The sequence below is a fragment of the Somniosus microcephalus genome, chromosome 14 (genome assembly GCF_052327205.1).
Source record: "Somniosus microcephalus isolate GS21.2 chromosome 14, FLI_Smic_1.0, whole genome shotgun sequence".
Classification (NCBI taxonomy): domain Eukaryota; kingdom Metazoa; phylum Chordata; class Chondrichthyes; order Squaliformes; family Somniosidae; genus Somniosus; species Somniosus microcephalus.
This window is the reverse complement of record NC_141000.1, coordinates 7,913,245-7,932,914: the sequence shown is the minus strand read 5'-3', so window position 1 is coordinate 7,932,914 and position 19,670 is coordinate 7,913,245. Positions and strand designations below refer to the sequence as shown.

The 19,670-nt window shown below is 46.4% G+C and overlaps 1 protein-coding gene across 1 annotated transcript; it reads right to left on the bottom strand.

Moving 5' to 3' along the window:
• Positions 1 to 9,839: 9,839 nt before the first annotated feature.
• Positions 9,840 to 12,126, bottom strand: LOC147107307 (claudin-8-like). Its single transcript, XM_086006201.1, has one exon. The coding sequence runs from the start codon at positions 11,801 to 11,803 to the stop codon at positions 11,135 to 11,137; it is 669 nt and encodes a 222-aa protein (XP_085862327.1). The 5' UTR covers positions 11,804 to 12,126; the 3' UTR covers positions 9,840 to 11,134.
• Positions 12,127 to 19,670: the final 7,544 nt, after the last annotated feature.

Sequence of the window (19,670 nt, the reverse complement as noted above, 5' to 3'; positions counted from 1 at the left end):
AGATTAGTGCCTGGCGCTAATTATCGCCTCCGACTGCAAACTTGGCTTTTATCACCCCCGGAGTTGATTGGAGCGCTTAATCAGGCGCTACACAACTTTCTTAAGGCGCAAAGGCCAAGGAGCGAGGCGCTAACTCAGAGTGCGGGCGCAGCGCAGGTGCTGTCAGTTAGCGATGGAACACAGACACACTGGCGCCGGCCAGTTCTTAAAGAGGAGGGCCAATCTGGCACTCCAGCCACACCCTGCTCATTGGAGCCTTGAATCTCGGCCTGGAGAGACCTGTGCCTAAATCTTGCAGCCAAGGACTATGGAGAGGGCCAGGGAGCGAGCACAGCGCTTCAGCAAGCGGGCCTTGGAGGCTCTGGTTGGCGCAGTGGAGCACAGAAGATCAATACTGTACCCAAAGAGTGGCAGCAGGCCACGCGATTACAGAAGAATGTGGAGGGAGGTGGCTCAGAGCGTCTCCTCCAGGAGCATGGTGCCCAGGACCCATATACAATGTAGAAAAAAGTTCAACGACCTCACTCGGGTCGTCAGGGTGAGTGGCTATTTTTCAATACCGCTCCATCCCTCCATCTCAACCTCACTCTATGGCCAGAGGGTCTTAAAACCCCAATGCCCAACACTCATCCAACACCTATGGCCCTCTCATGAAACACACACGCACATTCCAGACTTTGCATACAGTAAGGGCTATTCACCTATGGGAGGCACATCAGGCAAGACCATGGCTGTATACAGGAAGGGCTATTTGCCTATGGGAGGCACATCAGGCAAGACCATGGCTGTATAGAGTAAGGGCTATTCATCTATGGGAGGCACATCAGGCAAGACCATGGCTGTATATTTACTCAGACGCCGTCCTTTTTCTTGCAGGCCAAGCTATCTCATAATAGGAGACAGCAGCAACGGACAGGCGGAGGGCGGCCTCAGCTGCAACCCCTCAGCGATCTTGAGGAGCGCGTCCAGAGGATTGTGGCAAGCCGCGTGATCGGTCCAGTCACCGCTGGAGAGGCCGATCCCGTTCTGGACAGCAATGGTAAGGTCATTAACTTTTTGTCCTCTCTCCTTCCACTTGTCCCTCACAACACCAGCCTTTGACACTTTCAATCCAACTTACTAAATCGCTGCACTCATTCCTCCCTTACTGCCACCCTGTCCTCACGCTAAAGCCACTCTTGTACCTCCCTGCTTTCAGATAGTGATTCACCAGCTGAGGAGACGGGCCCTCAAGCTGCCAGTGGGAGTGACACTGCAGGCGAGGAGGAAGATGAAGCCGGAGCATCAGCGCCACCCTTTCCCAAGGAAGCCCATGCCCACACTGGGAACACGCCTTCCCTGGAGGAGAGCAGGGGTAATGGTCTGATGAGGGTGAAGCTCCAGGACTCAGCGGGCTGCAGCAACGCGATGGGGGTAGGGAAGCTCGGGGGCCTTCTCCCCGGAGGGAGAGTATGCCAGCGAGTCCTACTGCACTGGACGCAGAGGAGGAGGGCTCATCGCTGAAATGAACACCCAGGCAGTGGACATGCACACTGAGCTCATGAGTACAGTGGGAAGGGTGCCCGAATGCATTGAATCACTGGCAAGGAGTGTGGAGAACTTCGCTGTAGCACAGGCGGATGCCACGCAAATGTTTAGTGCTGCAATTCAGTCACTGGTTGCCATGACCCCATCTCTGACTGTTCTCATGCAGACTCAGATTGAGGCCACGTGAGCACTGACTGCTGCCATCCTCGCTGGTTCGGACACATTTCCCCGGGGCTCTCACCGCGCCGCAGCAGGCCAGCAATCTGTGCTCCAGCAGATTGCTCCGGATGCTGAAGTGATGCCCCGTGGGAGTGCCAGTGTGTCGGTTGAGCAGGGAGTTGCTGTCCTCTCTCAGGATGACAGCATTCCTGCTGCCACCACTGTCAATTCTCCACTGCACTTGCCACCGCCTGTAGGACAGACTGCTGCCGCCCATGCAGAGTTGGTGCAGTCTGCAGCTGGGCCCTCCAGGCCCAGAGCTGGTCGAGGCCATCCTTCAAGGGTATCTGCAGTCTCAGGTTCTGACAATCAGCAGCCTTCCACCAGCCTTGCTGCAGCCACTGGGGTCCCATTACGGAGGAGCAGTAGGGTGGGAAGGGGGGAATTTCGCAAGGGAAGATCACCCTCGAAGGGCAAAAAGTAGGAGGTGTGACAAAATGTTGGTCATCTTTTAATTAAAGGCCGAGGTTCCTGGTCAAACTTTTGTTTAATGTTTTGGACATTATCTCCAGGTTGTGAGAACCAGTTATGTTAATGAATGTTTCTTTGTGTTTCTTTCTATTAGTTTGTCATGAGGAAATGACACACACAGAGTTTGTAAAATAAATAACCTTTTGCATTCAAAATGTACATGTTTGGTCTTTGCAATCATTGCTGCCTTGGCCGGCTTAGGGGTTGCGGGTTGGTTTCATTCATGTTGTTCTCAATGGCAGAAGCCATTTCCTCAGCAGGTGCCTAGAAGTGGCTTGCTATCAGCCGTTGACGGACGGCCCTTCCAGTTTCTACATTGTGTGCCTCCCTCCCGCCTTGGTGCTGCAGATGATCATCCTCTTCCTCTTCCTCCTCTGGTGGTGCTCCAAGGCCTGGTGGCATTGGCTGGGTCCTGAGGATTGCCAGGTTATGCAGCATGCAGCACACAACAACGAAGTGGGAGACTCGCTCAGGCGAGTACTGCAGGTCTCCTCCAGAATGGTCCAGACAGCGGAACCATTGCTTGAGCACACTGATTGTGTGCTCACCTATGTTCCTGGTAGCTAGATGGCTCTCGTTGTACCGCAGCTCAGCAGGGGTGTTGGGGGTACGGAGCAGTGTCATCAGCCAGGTGTACAGTGGATATCCCTTGTCCCTGAGAAGCCAACCACCTGGGTGATGCGGTGCCTGGAAAAGTTCTGCCACAGTAGTCTGGCGCAGGATGTTTGCATCGTGGCTGCTGCCAGGATAACAGGCATTGACAGCGAGCATCAGCTGTCTGTGGTCACAGACCAACTGCACGTTTAAGGAATGGAACCCCTTTTGGTTGCGGAAATCCTCTGCATTCTCATGCAGAGCACGCAAAGCCACATGCGTGCAGTCAATGGCGCCCTGCACCATGTGGAAGCCCGCTATCCTAGCAAAGCCCATTGCGCGTTCATGCTGCTTGTCCGGGATCATGGGGAAAGAGATGTACTCTCATCTCCTTTTATAGAGGGCATTTGTGATCTGACGGATGCAGCAATGGACCGCGAACTGGGAGATATTGGCGATGTCCCCAGTAGCTGATTGAAATGAGCCAGTGGCATTAAAGTTGAGAGCCACTGTTATCTTCACTGCCACCGACAGAGACCTCCTGCTCCTCAGTTGAGGCTGCAGATCTGGCTGGAGGAGATGGCACAGCTCAGTGACCACCTCCTTGCTGAAGCGCAACCTTTGCAAACACTGCTCCTCAGACATATTAATGTAGGAGAATTGTTGTAGAAATACCCTGGGAGGGTAAGGTCTCCTGTACAGAGGCCTGTTGGCCCTCCTCCATCTGGCCATGATTGCCACTCTCTCTCTGCGTCTCTATGCCCTCCGAATCTGCAGGCGCAGGACGACGCCCCCAATCAGTGGAGCCCCCATAGACTCTTGGCAATCAAAGTTATGAAGGTCAAAAACCAAAGTGCCTGCAAATTTATGCTCAGTAGCCAAAACTATTTCACACAGCGTTGACTCAATGCAGAAGTCTTTCTTTCTCTCTCTCAAAATCTCTCTCTCTCTCAGAACGAGTGGTACAAAACTGTCTACCACAGAAAAAGCCAGGAAGAGGCCCCCTTGAAATAGCGCCGCCCCCCAGCCCCACAGCGACTGGGAAGCGTTCCAGTCTATCTGTCGTTGGTTGCGCCAGGCGGAAAGGAGGGGGGCGCCACTCAATTTCCGTTCCACGGCGCCCCAAGGGTGTTGCACGCTCGAATGACGTCAAGATCTGCGTGCGCAGGAGATCGGGGCGGTATTGTTTAGCGCCACCACAAAATGTCCGGTCAATTTCGCGAGAGGCACAGATATCGCCTCGCCCGGGCGCTAGTTGCTTTGCGCTCCATTAGTGCCCTCTTAAGGCGCTAACGGGAGGCGCAAACCAACTGAATTTTTCTCCCAATATCTCCAAGTTTGCAGACGACAAATCTGGGTGGGCGTGTGTGCTGTGAGGAGGATGCAGAGAAACTCCAGTATGATTTGGACAGGTTGGGTGATTGGGCAGATGCATGGCAGATGCAGTATAATGTGGATAAATGCGAGCTTATCCACTTTGGTGGCAAAAACAAGGCGGCAGATTATTATCGGAATGGCAATAGATTGGGAAAAGGGGAAGTGCAATGAGACCTGGGTGTCCTTGTGCACCAGTCGCTGAAGGTAAGCATGCAGGTGCAGCAGGCGGTTAAGAAGGCAAATGGTATGTTGGCCTTCGTAGCAAGAGGATTCGAGTACAGGAACAAGGATGTCTTGCTGCAGTTGTACAGGGTCTTGGTGAGACCACACCTTGAGTATTGAGTGCAGTTTTGGTCGCCTTATCTGAAGAAGGATGTTCTTGCCATGGAGGGAGTGCAGCAAAGAGTCACCAGACTGATACCTGGGATGGCAGGAATGGCGTATGAGGAGAGATTGGGTCGATTGGGCTTATATTCGCTGGAGTTTAGAAGAATGAGAGGGGATCTCATTAAAACTTATAAAATTCTAACAGGACCAGACAGACTAGATGCAGGAAGGATGTTCCCGATGGTCAGGGAGTCCAGAACCAGGGGTCACAGTCTAAAGATAAGGGGTGAGCCATTTAGGACAAAGATGAGGAGGAATTTCTTCACCCAGAGAGTGGTGAACCTGTGGAATTCTCTACCACAGAAGGCAGTAGAGGCCAATTCATTAAATATATTCACGAAGGAGTTAGATATATTTCTTAAGGCTAAAGGGATCAAGGGATATGGGGAGAAAGCAGGGACAGGGTACTGAATTTGGATGATCAGCCATGATCTCATTAAATGGCGGAGCAGGCTCGAGGGACTGAATGGCCTACTCCTGCTCCTATCTTCAATGCTTCTATGTTTCTAATACTAGCACTGACCAGTATAAATTTAAATTGCATTTAGGATAGCTCAATCATTAGAATTCTGAATTTCTATTCAGAGGGCTCATGTTTGATTCTCACTCTTGAAATAAAAATCTCAAAGCACTTCACGTACAAGAGTCACTTTGAATTGCACTAACTGTTATGTAGCAAGTGCAGCAGCCATTTTGCACACATCAAGATCTCACAAAATTAAAAAAAGGGAAATGACCAGTTCATCTATTTTTCGATTGGCATTGGTTGAGAGGAATGTTGGCAGAACACTGGGACACTTTGCTCATCTTCAAACAGTGCCTTGGGATCTTTAACTTCAACCTGAACTGGTAGGCAGGGTCCTGGTTTCATGCCTGATCCAAATGATGCAATACTCCTTATCCATCACATCAGAGTACCAGCCTAGTTTATGAGCTCAGGTCTTGGGGTGGGCTTCAACAACAACAACTTGCATTTATATAGCACCTACAGACAAACACATCTAGACGCTTCACAGAGACGTAATCAAAATTAAATGGAAACCAATCTATGGAAGGAGACTTTAAGAGGGGTGACAAAAAGCTTGATGTGGTTCAATCCTGTGACTCAAACATGAGAGCACTATCAACTGAACTAAGATGGCATCCTAGATTTAGTACACAGACACAGTTTATTCTGCCCAACCAGTCCGTGTTGGTGCTTATCCGCCACACGAGCAGTTGTCCATGTGCCTGCGCTGTTTCCATATCCTCTTATTTCCCTTTCCTTCAACCACCTATCGAACGGATTCTTAAATGTTGACATGGTCTCTGCTTTAATCACTAACTCCAGTAATACATTCTGCAGGTTCACAACCCTCAGAGTAAAAATGTTTCTCTTGCCCTCTGTCTTAAACTCTCATCTTTAATTTTATACCTACATCTCCTCATTCTAGCCCTCTGAATCTCTGTTTCTATTTTATCACAGTCTGTTTCTATTTACTCTGTCCCATCCTTTCATAATTTTAAAAACCTCTATCAAAACCTCTGTAATCTACTCTCTTCTAATGAAAGCAGTCCCAATTTTCCAGGTTGGTCTTCATGCTTGTAGGCAATCTCTATTGCCTGAACATCCTTCTTATAGTGTGGAGCCCAAAACTGCACATTATACTTCAACTGTGGTTTTACTAAGGTGTTACATAAATTCACATATACTCTCGACTTTAATATACCTGTAGTGGCGCTTCTTAGTTTCCAAACAGGCAGCCACTGAGCTGTGGGGTTTTTAACAACGAGTAGACGCGTGTCGAAATAAAACGTTCCCAAACGTAGCTTTGTCTTTTAAACTGTTTACTATAACACTTAACAAACGGAATTACAAAGCAAACACGTATAAACGAACACGGTCAAAAACTGTACTGCTCCAAACCTCACAACTTCTGCCTCCTTCAACCACGTGCAGTTTAAACTGTAAAATGGCTGCACCCATGTGTGGCTTAGGGACTGTTCCATTGTGACAAGAATGAAGGGGGTGTCTCGGACTATACTACTGGAGCAAGAAAATAGGGGGTTTCTTAATACAATAAGTCGGTCAGGTAAATTAACTGTATTATGCCATTTAACCACTATTTTAAAGTATTTTCTTAAGCTTTTATGGCTCTTACAATACCGCTTGCCAAACAAAAAAGTATTCCATTAGCCTTTTTTGTTTTAAAGCATTATAAACTTGAAGTGCTGGTTTTAATGTCATGTGAACCTGAATCTCCAAATCTCCCTGCTCTTCCACATCACCCAACCTTCCCCATTCAAGATGCACCACCTTACACTTGCATTGAATTCCATCTGCTACCTTTTGGCTCTTCCACTATCTTATTAATATCCCCTTGCAGCTTCCTTTGATCCTCAGAATTATTTACAAATTCTCATATCTGAGTATCATCTGCAATTTTGGATACTACTCACTCTAGCCCTATATTCAAATCATTGATATACAGTGAACAGAAGTCCAGAACAGAACTCCGCAGGACACTGCTACTCACGTCCAACCATTGAGAAACTGTCCTTAACACTTACTGTTTCCTCCCTTATCACCAGATTTTAATCCAATTTTCTACCCTTTTCCTAATTTCATACACCTTAATCTTCATCACCAGTCTCCTATGTGGTACCTTGTCAAAGGCTTTCTGAATGTCTATGCACACTTGACTGGTCTCCTATATGAAGCACTTTGTTGCAGCAGAGTACTACATTTATGATAGGCGATGTCGCACTAGAATTTCAAACTACTATACCTAGTATTACCTTCAATTGATCTTTACAAAGCCATGCCTACTGTAGTCATGGAGAAATCCCCAAACATCCTTTGTGCCAGTTGATAGCAATTGGTTTTTCCCGGAAGGCAAACAGATGGGATTTAAATGACTGTAAAATGACAGATGGAAAATATTGGATTGGAAAAAGGAATAGTTTCAATCTTTACTCTTCGGGCATGGTTTTCCACCTTATTGTGTGCTCAGGATCCTACAGAAACTCACTGGTGTTATAAACTGTAAGTAAGGTAGATTAAACTCAAACCATGACAATTATAAATGAGGTTATTCCATAGGTTTAGCTTTTATTATTCGCTCCTCTTTTTTTTAACCACTCCTGTGAAAGTTTGGGTCGGGAATCTGCTCTTGGGTCTCTTCCTGAGTTGCTCCATTACTGTCCTCTGGAAGATGCAACTGAAAGATCTGATGGTGGCAAAGCAACCATGTCGCCTCTTCTTCCTCCCCCCTCATCCCCACTTTAAGATAGTGAATAGTCTTTACCACGGTCAGAAAATACCATTCAAAAAAAGCATAACTACAAACAAGTGTTCTATACTATGCACATCCTATGGCATTTACAGGAAACTCTTGGTATCCAGCACCAACGGGATCGGGATGGTGCCGGTTGATAAAAAATTCCGAATGACGGAGAGGGTTATCTACCGAGGCTATTTTTAACAAACAAAAATTTAAAAAATCAAGAAATGTGCAGTATACAGTAATTGGGTACTCACCCACGGAATGTTGTGTTAAATGGATGGTGGAAGATGCTTAAGTACAGTACTGCCAGTTGAGGGTAATCCATAACTCTTTAATTACTTAACAGTGAAACAAAACTTATACAGTAAACGACTGTATACAGCGCGGGAGAGTCAGATTCCTGTTATTGAGGTGTTCGGACTTCCGACAGCGCCAAGAAGCCGAGCAGTGGCAGTTTGGAGAACTACCCCCACTGACTAACTCGGCCACCGCGGGAGACTCAGACTCGGACTTGGCAACATTTCCGGTTATTGAGGTGCTGTTTTCGGAGTATGGATTTTGCCGGTTAATAGAGAATTCCGGATATTTATGTGCCGTTTAAACGAGAGTTTCCTGTATATAGTACATCATATCACATCATCAGGACACCTCAAAGCACTTCACAACTGAGCAATTTAAAAACAATCACTATGTGGCAGCCAATTTTGCCCACAGCAAGAACCCAAAAACAGCAAATGAGATGAATTCCCTGTTTATTTGGAGTTTCTACCCTAAACAGTTTAGCCTCTTTCCTGAAGACAAAGGACAGAAACTGTCAAGTTTGCTCGCCAAGGAAAACGTGAAGGCGAATGTTTAATCCTCACCAGGATTCAAACCCTTTCTGCAAAAGCTCAGGTTCTTTAGCATTGCAGTAACTGCATCATTATTGTAAAAGTTCTATGTTGTCCCATAGGAATGGAACAGATCTACTGTAATCATAATAGTAGTTTAGAGTGGTCTGATGATGTGGAATCTGTATGGGTAGAGCTGAGAAATACCAAGGGGCAGAAAACATTAGTGGGAGTTGTATACAGACCCCCAAACAGTAATGCGGAGGTTGGGGATGGCATTAAACGGGAAACTTATAAAATTCTAACAGGACTAGACAGACTAGATGCAGGAAGGATGTTCCCGATGGCGGGGGAGTCCAGAACCAGGGGTCACAGTCTAAGGATAAGGGGTAAGCCATTTAGGACAGCGATGAGGAGGAATTTCTTCACCCAGAGAGTGGTGAACCTGTGGAATTCTCTACCACACAAGGCAGTTGAGGCCAATTCATTAAATATATTCAAGAAGGAGTTAGATATATTTCTTAAGGCTAAAGGGATCAAGGGGTATGGGGAGAAAGCAGGGACAGGGTACTGAGTTTGGATGATCAGCTATGATCTCATTGAATGACGGAGCAGGCTCGAGGGGCCAAATGGCCTACTCCTGATCCTATCTTCTATGTTTCTATGTAGAATGTCCTCAGTGTTACTACAGCAAATGTGGAAATGAAAGTGTGAGTCTACTGTCATTGTAACAAAGGCAAATTTGAGTTTCAAAAGTACGATTTTCACATTAAGCCTTCTGTGTAAAGAGTACTTTAAAATTCACCAAAAACAATTGTTATACAAAGTGAGATCCATTCTCATTCCCTCTAAAAAATTAGGTAACTTGAGCAACAGGAATTCCTGATGCTAGTCTTTAGCAGGATTCTTACTTCGTCCTCTTTAACCAGCTTAGATTCCTGCAATCTACAGTTACTGGCAAACAGAAGGAGGCATTGACATGTTGGAAAGACTTACACAAAAGTTTGACATTATTATGTACAAATCTCACACAGGGCATTACAAGGTGAGAGGCAAAAGGAATTGAAAACTGTATTAATCTAATGTCATTAAATGAGCACTGCCAATTGAATAACATACATAACATCCTAGATTTTGATCAAATCGTGATGAAAAATACAAGTACTGCTCACAGAATCACATAAATTTATTGAATCCTAAAATTCACCATTAATTATTTTGTAGGATCAGAACAATGAGCATCTTAATCTAAATGTACACTCTCGGGAGCCGCAAGCCTACATTTCGTTGTACTGCACATGTGCACTAACAATGACAATAAAAGTTGATTTGATTTGATGTGGGGGAACCACTGAAATGCCTATTGGAATTATAGGATGCGGGTTTGTGCTGTTGGGCTCCCACATGTGGAGTTGCTAGTTTTAGTGCAGGAATGCTGGGTGAAAGCCAGGTACGTCTCCACACACAAGAAGCAATAGGAGACTTGGGGGAGGGAAGGCGAGTCGCACCAGCTGCTCCTGTGCACCTACTGGCAGCAAGTTTCAAAAATGTAATTAAAAGGAAGACTGGGAACAGGCTACCCACAAGCTTGACTGAGCTCAGTACATGGCAAAGGGAGACCAATAGTGAGAGGAAAATGTAAATACCTTAAAAAGGGACTTTCGTCTTCAAAACAAACAAACTTGAACCACTTACAGTTTTTTTTTAAAAGAACTGTGTACTTGAAAATTTGATTTAAGAACATTTCGATATGCAATCCAGCAAATGAGAAAATAACTTGTTTTTCAGACAATAATGACATTATTTTAATTATTTATGACCTGATTTTGCCATAGCACATCATTAAGCATTATTTGCAATAGCATTATTCACAGAAAATGGCAGAAAAATCTCTCAAAGCTTAAGATTACTTTCTGAAACATTAGGGTAAATACATTTTCTTCAGTCTTCAAATGTAACAAGGCCACAAAGAACAGATTTTCCAGTAAAGTCCTACATTTGCAAAATATGGATAAGTAATTTTTTTAAGATAGCATTAGAAAATTATTGCAGGGCCGCAGTCATTTAAAATATTAAAATATTTGATTATTACATATATATTTTAATTAAAAAAATAAAAATCGATAAAAATGTCTTCAATCTGCTTTAGAAATGCGTTACAAAGATTATAAAGTACAAGTATTTGCACAGAATAATTTTAATAAAAGTGCCACCAATGATAAGATAGATGTAAAACGAACATTTCACTGCAAATCCTGAAGGGATGATGCTTTTCTCAATGTAGTTTTAACTAAATCAATCTGTCCTTTGGATTGATAGGTCTCTGAAGCACTGTGGATTCTCAGCGATTTACACAAATTCACTTTTGGAGTACATGCTTGGAATTTTCCTTGTTGTCTGCTGTGGGTTATATTTTCCATATTGTGCAGGCAGGTTTCTGAAGCACTGTGGATTCTCAGCGATTTACACAAATTCACTTTTGGAGTACATGCTTGGAATTTTCCTTGTTGCCTGCTGCGGGTTATATTTTCCATATTGTGCAGGCGTGTAACTGTAACTCCTTCCTTCTTCAGGCAGACATGAACAGCAAAGTATGGCTCCTGCAGCTAGAAGGAAGCCGGCCGTCGCCCAACCGATGTAGAGGGCATCTCCAAGCTCATGTTTCTGTGCGTTTGGAACCAGGGGGTTATAGAAATTCCTGATGATTGTGTTTCCAACCCAAGAGACGGGGATCAGGACAATAATCCCCGTGAGTATAAACATAACACCAGCTCCGGTCAGTATGCGGCTTTTCATCTGCTCACTCACATCACTGCGAGTGCATTTCATTCCTATAGCGGCGGTGAGGATGGTTAGAAACACCAGCACCACCGCCACACACATCAGAACCCGGCTGGCCTGCAGCTCGGGGCTGAGGGCCAGGAGGGAGTCGTACACCTTGCACTGCATTCGGATGTTCGCTTGCCGAACGCAGTTCATCCACAGACCTTCCCACCTGTTCTCAAACACCACCAGGTTGGCCCCGATGAAGGCGGTCACTCTCCACTGTGGCAGTCCCGTCACTGCACACGTACCGACCAAACCAATAGCTGCCAGGATCAGACTGAGTATTTGCAGAGCCGAACTCACCATTTCTTTTCCAAGTTACAGCTAGCCACGCAAGCGCGAAATGTTCCTTTTTTTACAAAGCGAGTTGGAGAAGCACCATCACTCACAGCAAATAAGGAACTGGCGTGTATCGGCTAACCGGCTGGTCCCGTTTCAAAGTTGAGCAACAAAATGTTCTGCCCCTTCCTTCAGGTCAGTAAATCCCAGTCGTAATAATGCGAGGACGTTCTCGCTTGCTTCCTCCTCGATGCTGGATTTTAAGGCAGCATTGATTGGGAAAGGAGAACACACGAAAAGGTGGAACAAGTTCAGCAGCCAATGAGGTGATCTCTGGAGATGAATTACAACATCTATGGGGATTTTTTCCCCCAGATCTTGTAAGTTACAAACACCTGAGAAAGGATTTAAAGTCATAGCGGCTGTGTTTATTTTAAAACTAAAACGCTTTTTTTCCCCAGCCAATTTTTTTCACTCGTGTCCTGAAGAGTTGACTCTGGCATATTGCAGTTCCACAGCTGCTGATCATCCCCCAGTACCTGGCCCAAGCCTCCATTATTCATGTTTCGACAGTGGGTGTTCTGCAGGCTATTTGACTGCAGTGGGCATCACACCTGACTGACCATACCCAACAGCCGCACTTGCAGCAGGGGTGGCTGGAGTAGTGGTCCGAAGCAAGGACCCTGATGATTTTAACTCCTCTCCACTAGATGTACTGAAGCACAGAATGCACCTATCGCCCTCCACTCCAGCCAGATGGGCCAGCACCACCCTACCCCCCCCCCCCCCAACCCCCTAAAATGGAACCTGGCACCTTCCTGATGTATGTGTTCAACATCTCACTGGATTAACTCATTAAGCTATCATAGAAACATAGAAGATAGGAGCAGGCCATTCGGCCCCTCGAGCCTTCTCCACCTTTTAATGTGGTCATGGCTGATCATCCAAACTCAGTACCCTGTCCCTGCCTTCCCCCCATATCCCTTGATCGCTTTAGCCTTAAGAAATATATCTAACTCCTTCGTGAATATATTTAATGAATTGGCCTCAACTGCCTTCTGCGGTAAAGAATTCCACAGGTTCACCACTCTCTGGGTGAAGAAATTCCTCCTCATCTCTGTCCTAAATGGCTTACCCCTTATCCTTAGACTGTGACCCCTGGTTCTGGACTCCCCCGCCATCGGGAATATCCTTCCTGCATCTAGTCTGTCTAGTTCTGTTAGAATTTTATAAGTTTCAATGAGATCCCCTCTCGTTCTTCTAAACTCTAGCAAATATAAGCCTAATGGACTCAATCTCTCTTCAGATTGGAACATTGAGTTCAGCATTCTTCCATAGCTGCATCATAAGTACTTAGGAGTTTTGTCATGTTTCGATCCTTGTACGAATAGGTTTTCATTCAGTTAAAGCCGCCAGGTTTAATTTCTCAATCTGCTGCAGTATGCACTGTGCCTGACTAAGTAAGTACGTTTTCAGAGCCAGTCCAGAAGCAAACAAAGGGGTTCATTCAAGTGCCATGCACATGGTATTTCTGCTTTCCTGATAACAGTGCTAAGGAGCAAGTGCTTACCCCTTGCAGTAAGGCAGTTTAAGCATTAGTGGATCAACCTTCAAAAATGACCCAAAGGCTCTTAATAACATCTAACAAAAAATTGTGCAAGTACATGTACTCAGGCGGAAGCAATAAGATCAAGTTTAAAAAAAAACCAAAACACAGCGGTCTTCCACATGCTGACTTCCTGCTCTATACCCAGAAATCCATCAATTATATTGTGCCAAACATGGCTGAGTGTCAGTACATTGTGTCATGTGAATTAATTAATTAACAATTCTGCATTGCAGGGTTGGTGTTGCTAAAATAAAAGAGAAGAATTAAGTTCGTATGTTATAAAACATTGATTTGTTTGAGCACCCCAAAAATATCCAAAGCATTTTTAACAAAACTGTGGTATAAATAGAATACCTGTTCCTCCTGTAAGTGGCAGTGTGATGGGCATTTACAATGTTAAAGATGTAATGCTGTGTGACCCACAATAGCTGCTTTTTGTAGTGAGTCTACGATACAGTGTTTGCGCTATCTTGCCACACCAGGTTCCCACAAATCACTCAAATGCTTTCAGAAAATGTTTCCATCATGACATTTTTTCTCTCTCAGTAACTTAAATTTGTAATGTCCAAATTAAGGTTTAAAACAATTTTTTTAAATTACGTATTTCACAATAACTTGTATTTATATAGCGCCTTTAACGTAGTAAAACGTCACAAGGTGCTTCACAGGAGCGTTACAACACAAAAACTGTGACACCGAGCCATATAAGGAGAAATTAGGGCAGGTGACCAAAAGCTTGGTCAAAGAGTTAGGTTTTAAGGAGCATGTTAACATAGAAACATAGAAACATAGAAACATAGAAGATAGGAGCAGGAGTAGGCCATTCGGCCCTTCGAGCCTGCTCCGCCATTCAACGAGATCATGGCTGATCATCCAAATTCAGTACCCTGTCCCTGCCTTCTCCCCATATCCCTTGATCCCTTTAGCCTTAAGAAATATATCCAACTCCCTCTTGAATATATTTAATGAACTGGCCTCCACCGCCCTCTGTGGCAGAGAATTCCACAGGTTCACCACTCTCTGGGTGAAGAAATTCCTCCTCATTTCAGTCCTAAATGGCTTACCCCTTATCCTTAGACTGTGACCCCTGGTTCTGGACTCCCCCGCCATCGGGAACATTCTTCCTGCATCTAGTCTGTCCAGGCCTGACAGAATTTTATAGGTTTCGATGAGATCCCCTCTCAATCTTCTAAACTCCAGCGAGTATAAGCCCAATCGACACAATCTCTCCTCATACATCATTCCTGCTATCCCAGGTATCAGAGAGGTAGAGAGGTTTAGGCAGGGAATTCCAGAGCACGGCCACCAATGGTTGAGCGATTATAATCAGGGATGCTCAAGAGGGCAGAATTAGAGAAGCGCAGATATTTCGGGGAGTGGGGGGGTGAGTTGTGGGGCTGAAGGAGATTACAGAGATACAGAGGTAGGGAGGGGCGAGGCCATGGAGTGATTTGAAAACAAGGATGAGAATTTTCAAATCGAGGCTTTGCTTAACAGGGAGCCAATGTAGGTCAGCGAGCACAGGGGCGATGGGTGAACAGGACTTGGTGCGAGTTAGGGTACGGGCAGTTGAGTTTTGGATAACCTCAAGTTTACGTAGGGTAGAATGTGGGAGGCCAGCCAGGAGTGCGTTGGAACAGTCAAGTCTAGAGGTAACAAAGGAATGGATGAGGGTTTCAGCAGCAGATGAGCGGAGACAGGTGATGTTACGGAGGTGGAAATAGGCGGTCTTAGTTATGCTGCGGATATGTGGTCAGAAGCTCATTTCAGAGTCAAATATGACACCACAGTTGCGAACAGTGTGGTTCAGCCTCAGACAGATGTTGGGGAGAGGGATCGAGTCAGTGGCTAGTTTGTGGCGGGGATCGAAAACAATGGCTTCGGTCTTCCCAATATTTAACTGGAGAAAATTTCTGCTCATCCAGAACTGAATGTCGGACAAGCAATCAGGCAAGTTAGAGACCATGGAGGGGTCGGGAGAAGTGGTAGTGAGGTAGAGCTGGGTGTCATCAGCGTACATGTGGAAACTGATGCTGTGTTTTCGGATGATGTCGCCAAGGGGCAACATGTAGATGAGAAATAGGAGGAGGCCAAGGATAGATCCTTGGGGGACAGCAGAGGTAACGATGCGGGAGCGGGAAGAGAAGCCATTGCAGGTGATTCTCTGGCTATGATTACTGTAGTTAGATAAGAATGGAACCAGGCACGTGCAGTCCTACCCAGCTAGATGATGGTGGAGAGATGTTGGAGGAGGATGGAGTGGTCAACTGTGACAAATGCTGCAGACAAGTCAAGAAGGACGAGGAGGGATAGTTTACCTTTGTCACAGTCACAAAAGATGTCATTTGTGACTTTGATGAGAGCCATTTCGGTACTGTGGCAAGGGCGGAAACCTGATTGGACGGATTCAAACATGGAATTGCAGGAAAGATGGGCACGGATTTGGGAGGCGACAACACGTTCAAGGAATTTGGAGAACAAAGGGAGGTTGGAGATGGGGCGGTAGTTTGCAAGGACGGAGGGGTCAAGGGTTGTTTTTTTGAGGAGAGGGGTGATGATTGTAGATTTGAGGGAGAAGGCTACAGTACCTGAGGGGAGACAACCGTTAACTGTAGTGTATGTACCTTTAAGAGAGAACTATTTTTACAGCTCCTGTATACTGTAGTACCGGCAGTGACCACACCTGTATATAAGCCCCGAGCAGGGATCTGTACTGTTAGTTTTTAGACTACCCTCATCCAGTAAACACCTGTTGATTGTTGATCTGCAGTCTCCGTCTATTTATTGAAGAACACCATACCTTAAGATTCACAGATTTAACAGTGGCGACGAGGTCGATTCGAACCTACCTGCAATTCTGCATTTCCTCCCAGGGATTCGCTCCTGGAGGACAGTGGAAGAAAGTCGAGGCCAGAAGCACGGGCGTCGACCATGAGCAACCGCCCAGTCATCCGGCAGAGAGTGCGCATCGCAGGGAAGGCTGTTGAGAGCTGGGCTTGGTTCTCCAGCCACGACGATCCAGCAACAGGCTGGCAACAGGCACAGCACAGACCCTTCCTGGACAGCGGCAGCTGGAGCCGACCGATGGCACAGAAAAGGCCGAGCAGCGTCGACGGGGTAAGAGAGAGGGTAAAGCGCACAGGGCGCAGCCGGGGGTTGAAGACCGGGCGGCGTCGACGGAAAACAAAAAGAGAGAGAGGGTAAAGCACAGCCGGGGTTCAGGACCGAGCGGCGGCAACGAGAGAGGCGCACAGGAGAACACGCAGAGCGCAGCCAGGGCTCAAGGGCTGAGCAGCGTCCGCGGGGGAAGGAAGCGCGGGAGACGCCATTTTGAGCCAACGGAAAAGAAGAGAGAGCGTGGGAGACGCCATTTTAGCCAGTCTAACCACACCCAGGGATGCCGAAGAGTGGCAGTGTCACAGCGTTCGACAATGAAGTCGAAGATTGGGCGACATATGTGGAACGCATTGAGGTGTACTGCAAGGCGAATGAAGTGCCAGATGCCAGGAAAGCACTGGTTTTATTGAATTCCATGGGTGCAAAAACATATGGCTTACTGCGAAACCTAGTAACCCCAGAGAAGCCAGTGGATAAGGATTTCGAAAGCATAGTGAAAATCCTACAGGACCACTTAAACCCCACACCGCTGCTGATAGCAGAAAGATTTAAGTTTCACAAAAGGAACCAGCATAAAGACGAAAGTAATGCTGAGTATTTAACGGAACTGCGCAAGTTATCGAAACACTGCTAGTTTGGAGTGGGAGTAGCAGATACATTAAGGGACAAATTTGTGTGTGGGCTTCAAAGTGAAGGAACCCAGAAACGGCTTCTAGCAGAAAAGGATCTTACGCTGAACAAGGCTTTCAGCATGGCAGTATCACACGAAGCAGCCGCATGGGGCGCTGCAGAGATACAACGGAGACCGCAAGAATATGGCACCAATGAAATGTCATATGGAGCAGGGAAGTGTTATCGCTGCGGCAGAACAACACACGACCAGAAGGATTGTTGGTTCAAGGACCAAGAGTGCAGACAGTGTGGAAAAGCAGGACACATAGCAAGAGTCTGCAGGTCAGGGAAGAAAACCAGCAGCAAGAAATCTCCACAGGAGAAGTACAAAAAGGTACATAAGGTGACGGAGAGTAGTTCAGACGAACAGAAAAGTGATACAGACTCCGGAAGCAAGGAGCTGGGTTGTCTGAAGCTACATAATGTAATCAAAATGGAGGATCACCAGACTATCTGGGTCACGCTCAAGATAGACGGAGTCCAAGTGAAAATGGAATTGGACACAGGATCAGCCCTAACAGTCATAAACCGAAGGGACTACAAGCGGCTATTCTCACATATACCCTTGAGAGATACAGAGATTGTCTTGAAGACGTACACAGGGCAAAAAGTCTACCCCAAAGGAAAAATAAGGGTGAACGTGATATACAACGGCCAGGAAACACCAAAAATGGACCTATATGTATTGCCAGATGGAGGACCACCACTACTAGGACGTGAATGGATCCGGAAGATACAGTTAGATTGGCATTCCATACAGGCACTGACGGTAGATGCCAAAAAGGATGACGACGTCACACCTGGTCGACTGTCAAAAATGCTAACTGACGCACAAGAAGTGTTCCAGGAGGGACTCGGAACACTAAAAGGCATAACAACGATGATTAAAATAGAGGAAAATGCAAGCCCAAAGTTTTTTAAGGCCAGACCAGTGCCTTATGCGATCCGCCCAGCCATCGAAGCAGAGCTGGAAGATTTGGAACGTTCAGGAGTACTGTCCAAAGTGGACTGGAGCGAGTGGGCTACACCCATCGTTCCTGTAATGAAGAGGTCGTTGAGTAATATGCCTGGGGAACCAAAGAAGGTTCGCATCTGTGGGGACTTTAAGATGACAGTGAACCCAGTCCTTCACACGGTACAATATCCGCTTCCGCGGATTGAAGATATTTTCGCCTCGCTATCTGGAGGAAAACACTTCACTAAGATTGATCTGGCCCAGGCGTACCTGCAAATGGAGGTAGAAGAAGCCTCGAAACAATACCTCACGATCAACACTCACAAAGGTCTCTACTAATACAACCAGCTGGTGTTCAGGGTAGCATCAGCTCTGGTTATTTGGCAAAGGGCAATGGATCAAGTCCTGCAAGGGATTCCAGGGACCCAGTGTTATTTGGACGACATCCTGGTCACGGGCGAAAATGACAGTGATCACCTCGCCAACCTGGAGCAGGTGCTCACTAGATTGAAGGAATATGGGCTACGAGCTAATCGCCACAAACGCGAGTTTTTCCAGAAGCAGATCTCGTATTGTGGCCACGTTATTGATGAAGAGGGGTTACATAAGTCCCCTGAAAAGATTGAGGCAGTAGTCAAGGCTCCAGCACCGGAAAATGTGTCACAACTGAGGTCGTTCCTCGGGCTGGTGAACTACTACCATAAGTTCTTACCAAATTTGTCTACAGTATTACACCCACTGAACACCCTACTGCAAACAGGGGTACCATGGAAGTGGAATGACGAATGTAAATGAGCTTTCCAGAAGTGCAAAGAATTGATCACATCAAAAGAGGTGTTGGCTCAATTCAACCCAGCACTACCAATTCGGTTGGCGTGTGATGCATCACCCTATGGTATTGGAGCGGTGCTGTCGCACAAATTCCCAGACAGGTTGGAGAGGCCAGTAGCCTTTGCGTCTCGGTCACTAACCTCAGCCGAGCGCAACTATGCCCAGATTGACAGGGAGGCCCTCAGCCTAGTGTGGGGAGTGAAAAAGTTCAACTACTATCTGCACGGGCAGAAGTTCACCTTGCTGACTGACCACCAACCACTTGTCTCCATCTTTAATCCAAAGAAGGGCGTTCCGGTGATGACTGCGCAACGGCTACAAAGATGGTCCCTTTTTCTAGGGGCGAACCAATATGAAATAGAGTATAAGGGCACGAAACAGCATGGAAACGCTGATGGGCTATCACGCCTGCCACTGCCTACTGCAGAGGAAGCACCAGCAGTGGAACCTGTCGAAATATTTTATTCGTCTATAATTGAACGCTTGCCAGTAACTAACGCGGATATAGAGAAGGAGACCCGAAATGACCCGACACTGTCTCGGGTATATGATTTGATGGTGAAGGGATGGCCAACATATGGCGACTCACTGTTGCCAGCATTCTCATCCAGAAGAGAACAGCTGTCAGTGTGCCAGGGGACCTTGATGTGTGGATCCCGAGTGGTAATTCCACCCAAGTTAAGGGAGAGAGTGCTCAACGAGCTTCACGA

Excerpts from the sequence above, each read along its gene's own strand:
- LOC147107307 (XM_086006201.1), bottom strand. The coding sequence starts at position 11,803 with ATGGTGAGTTCGGCTCTGCAAATACTCAGTCTGATCCTGGCAGCTATT.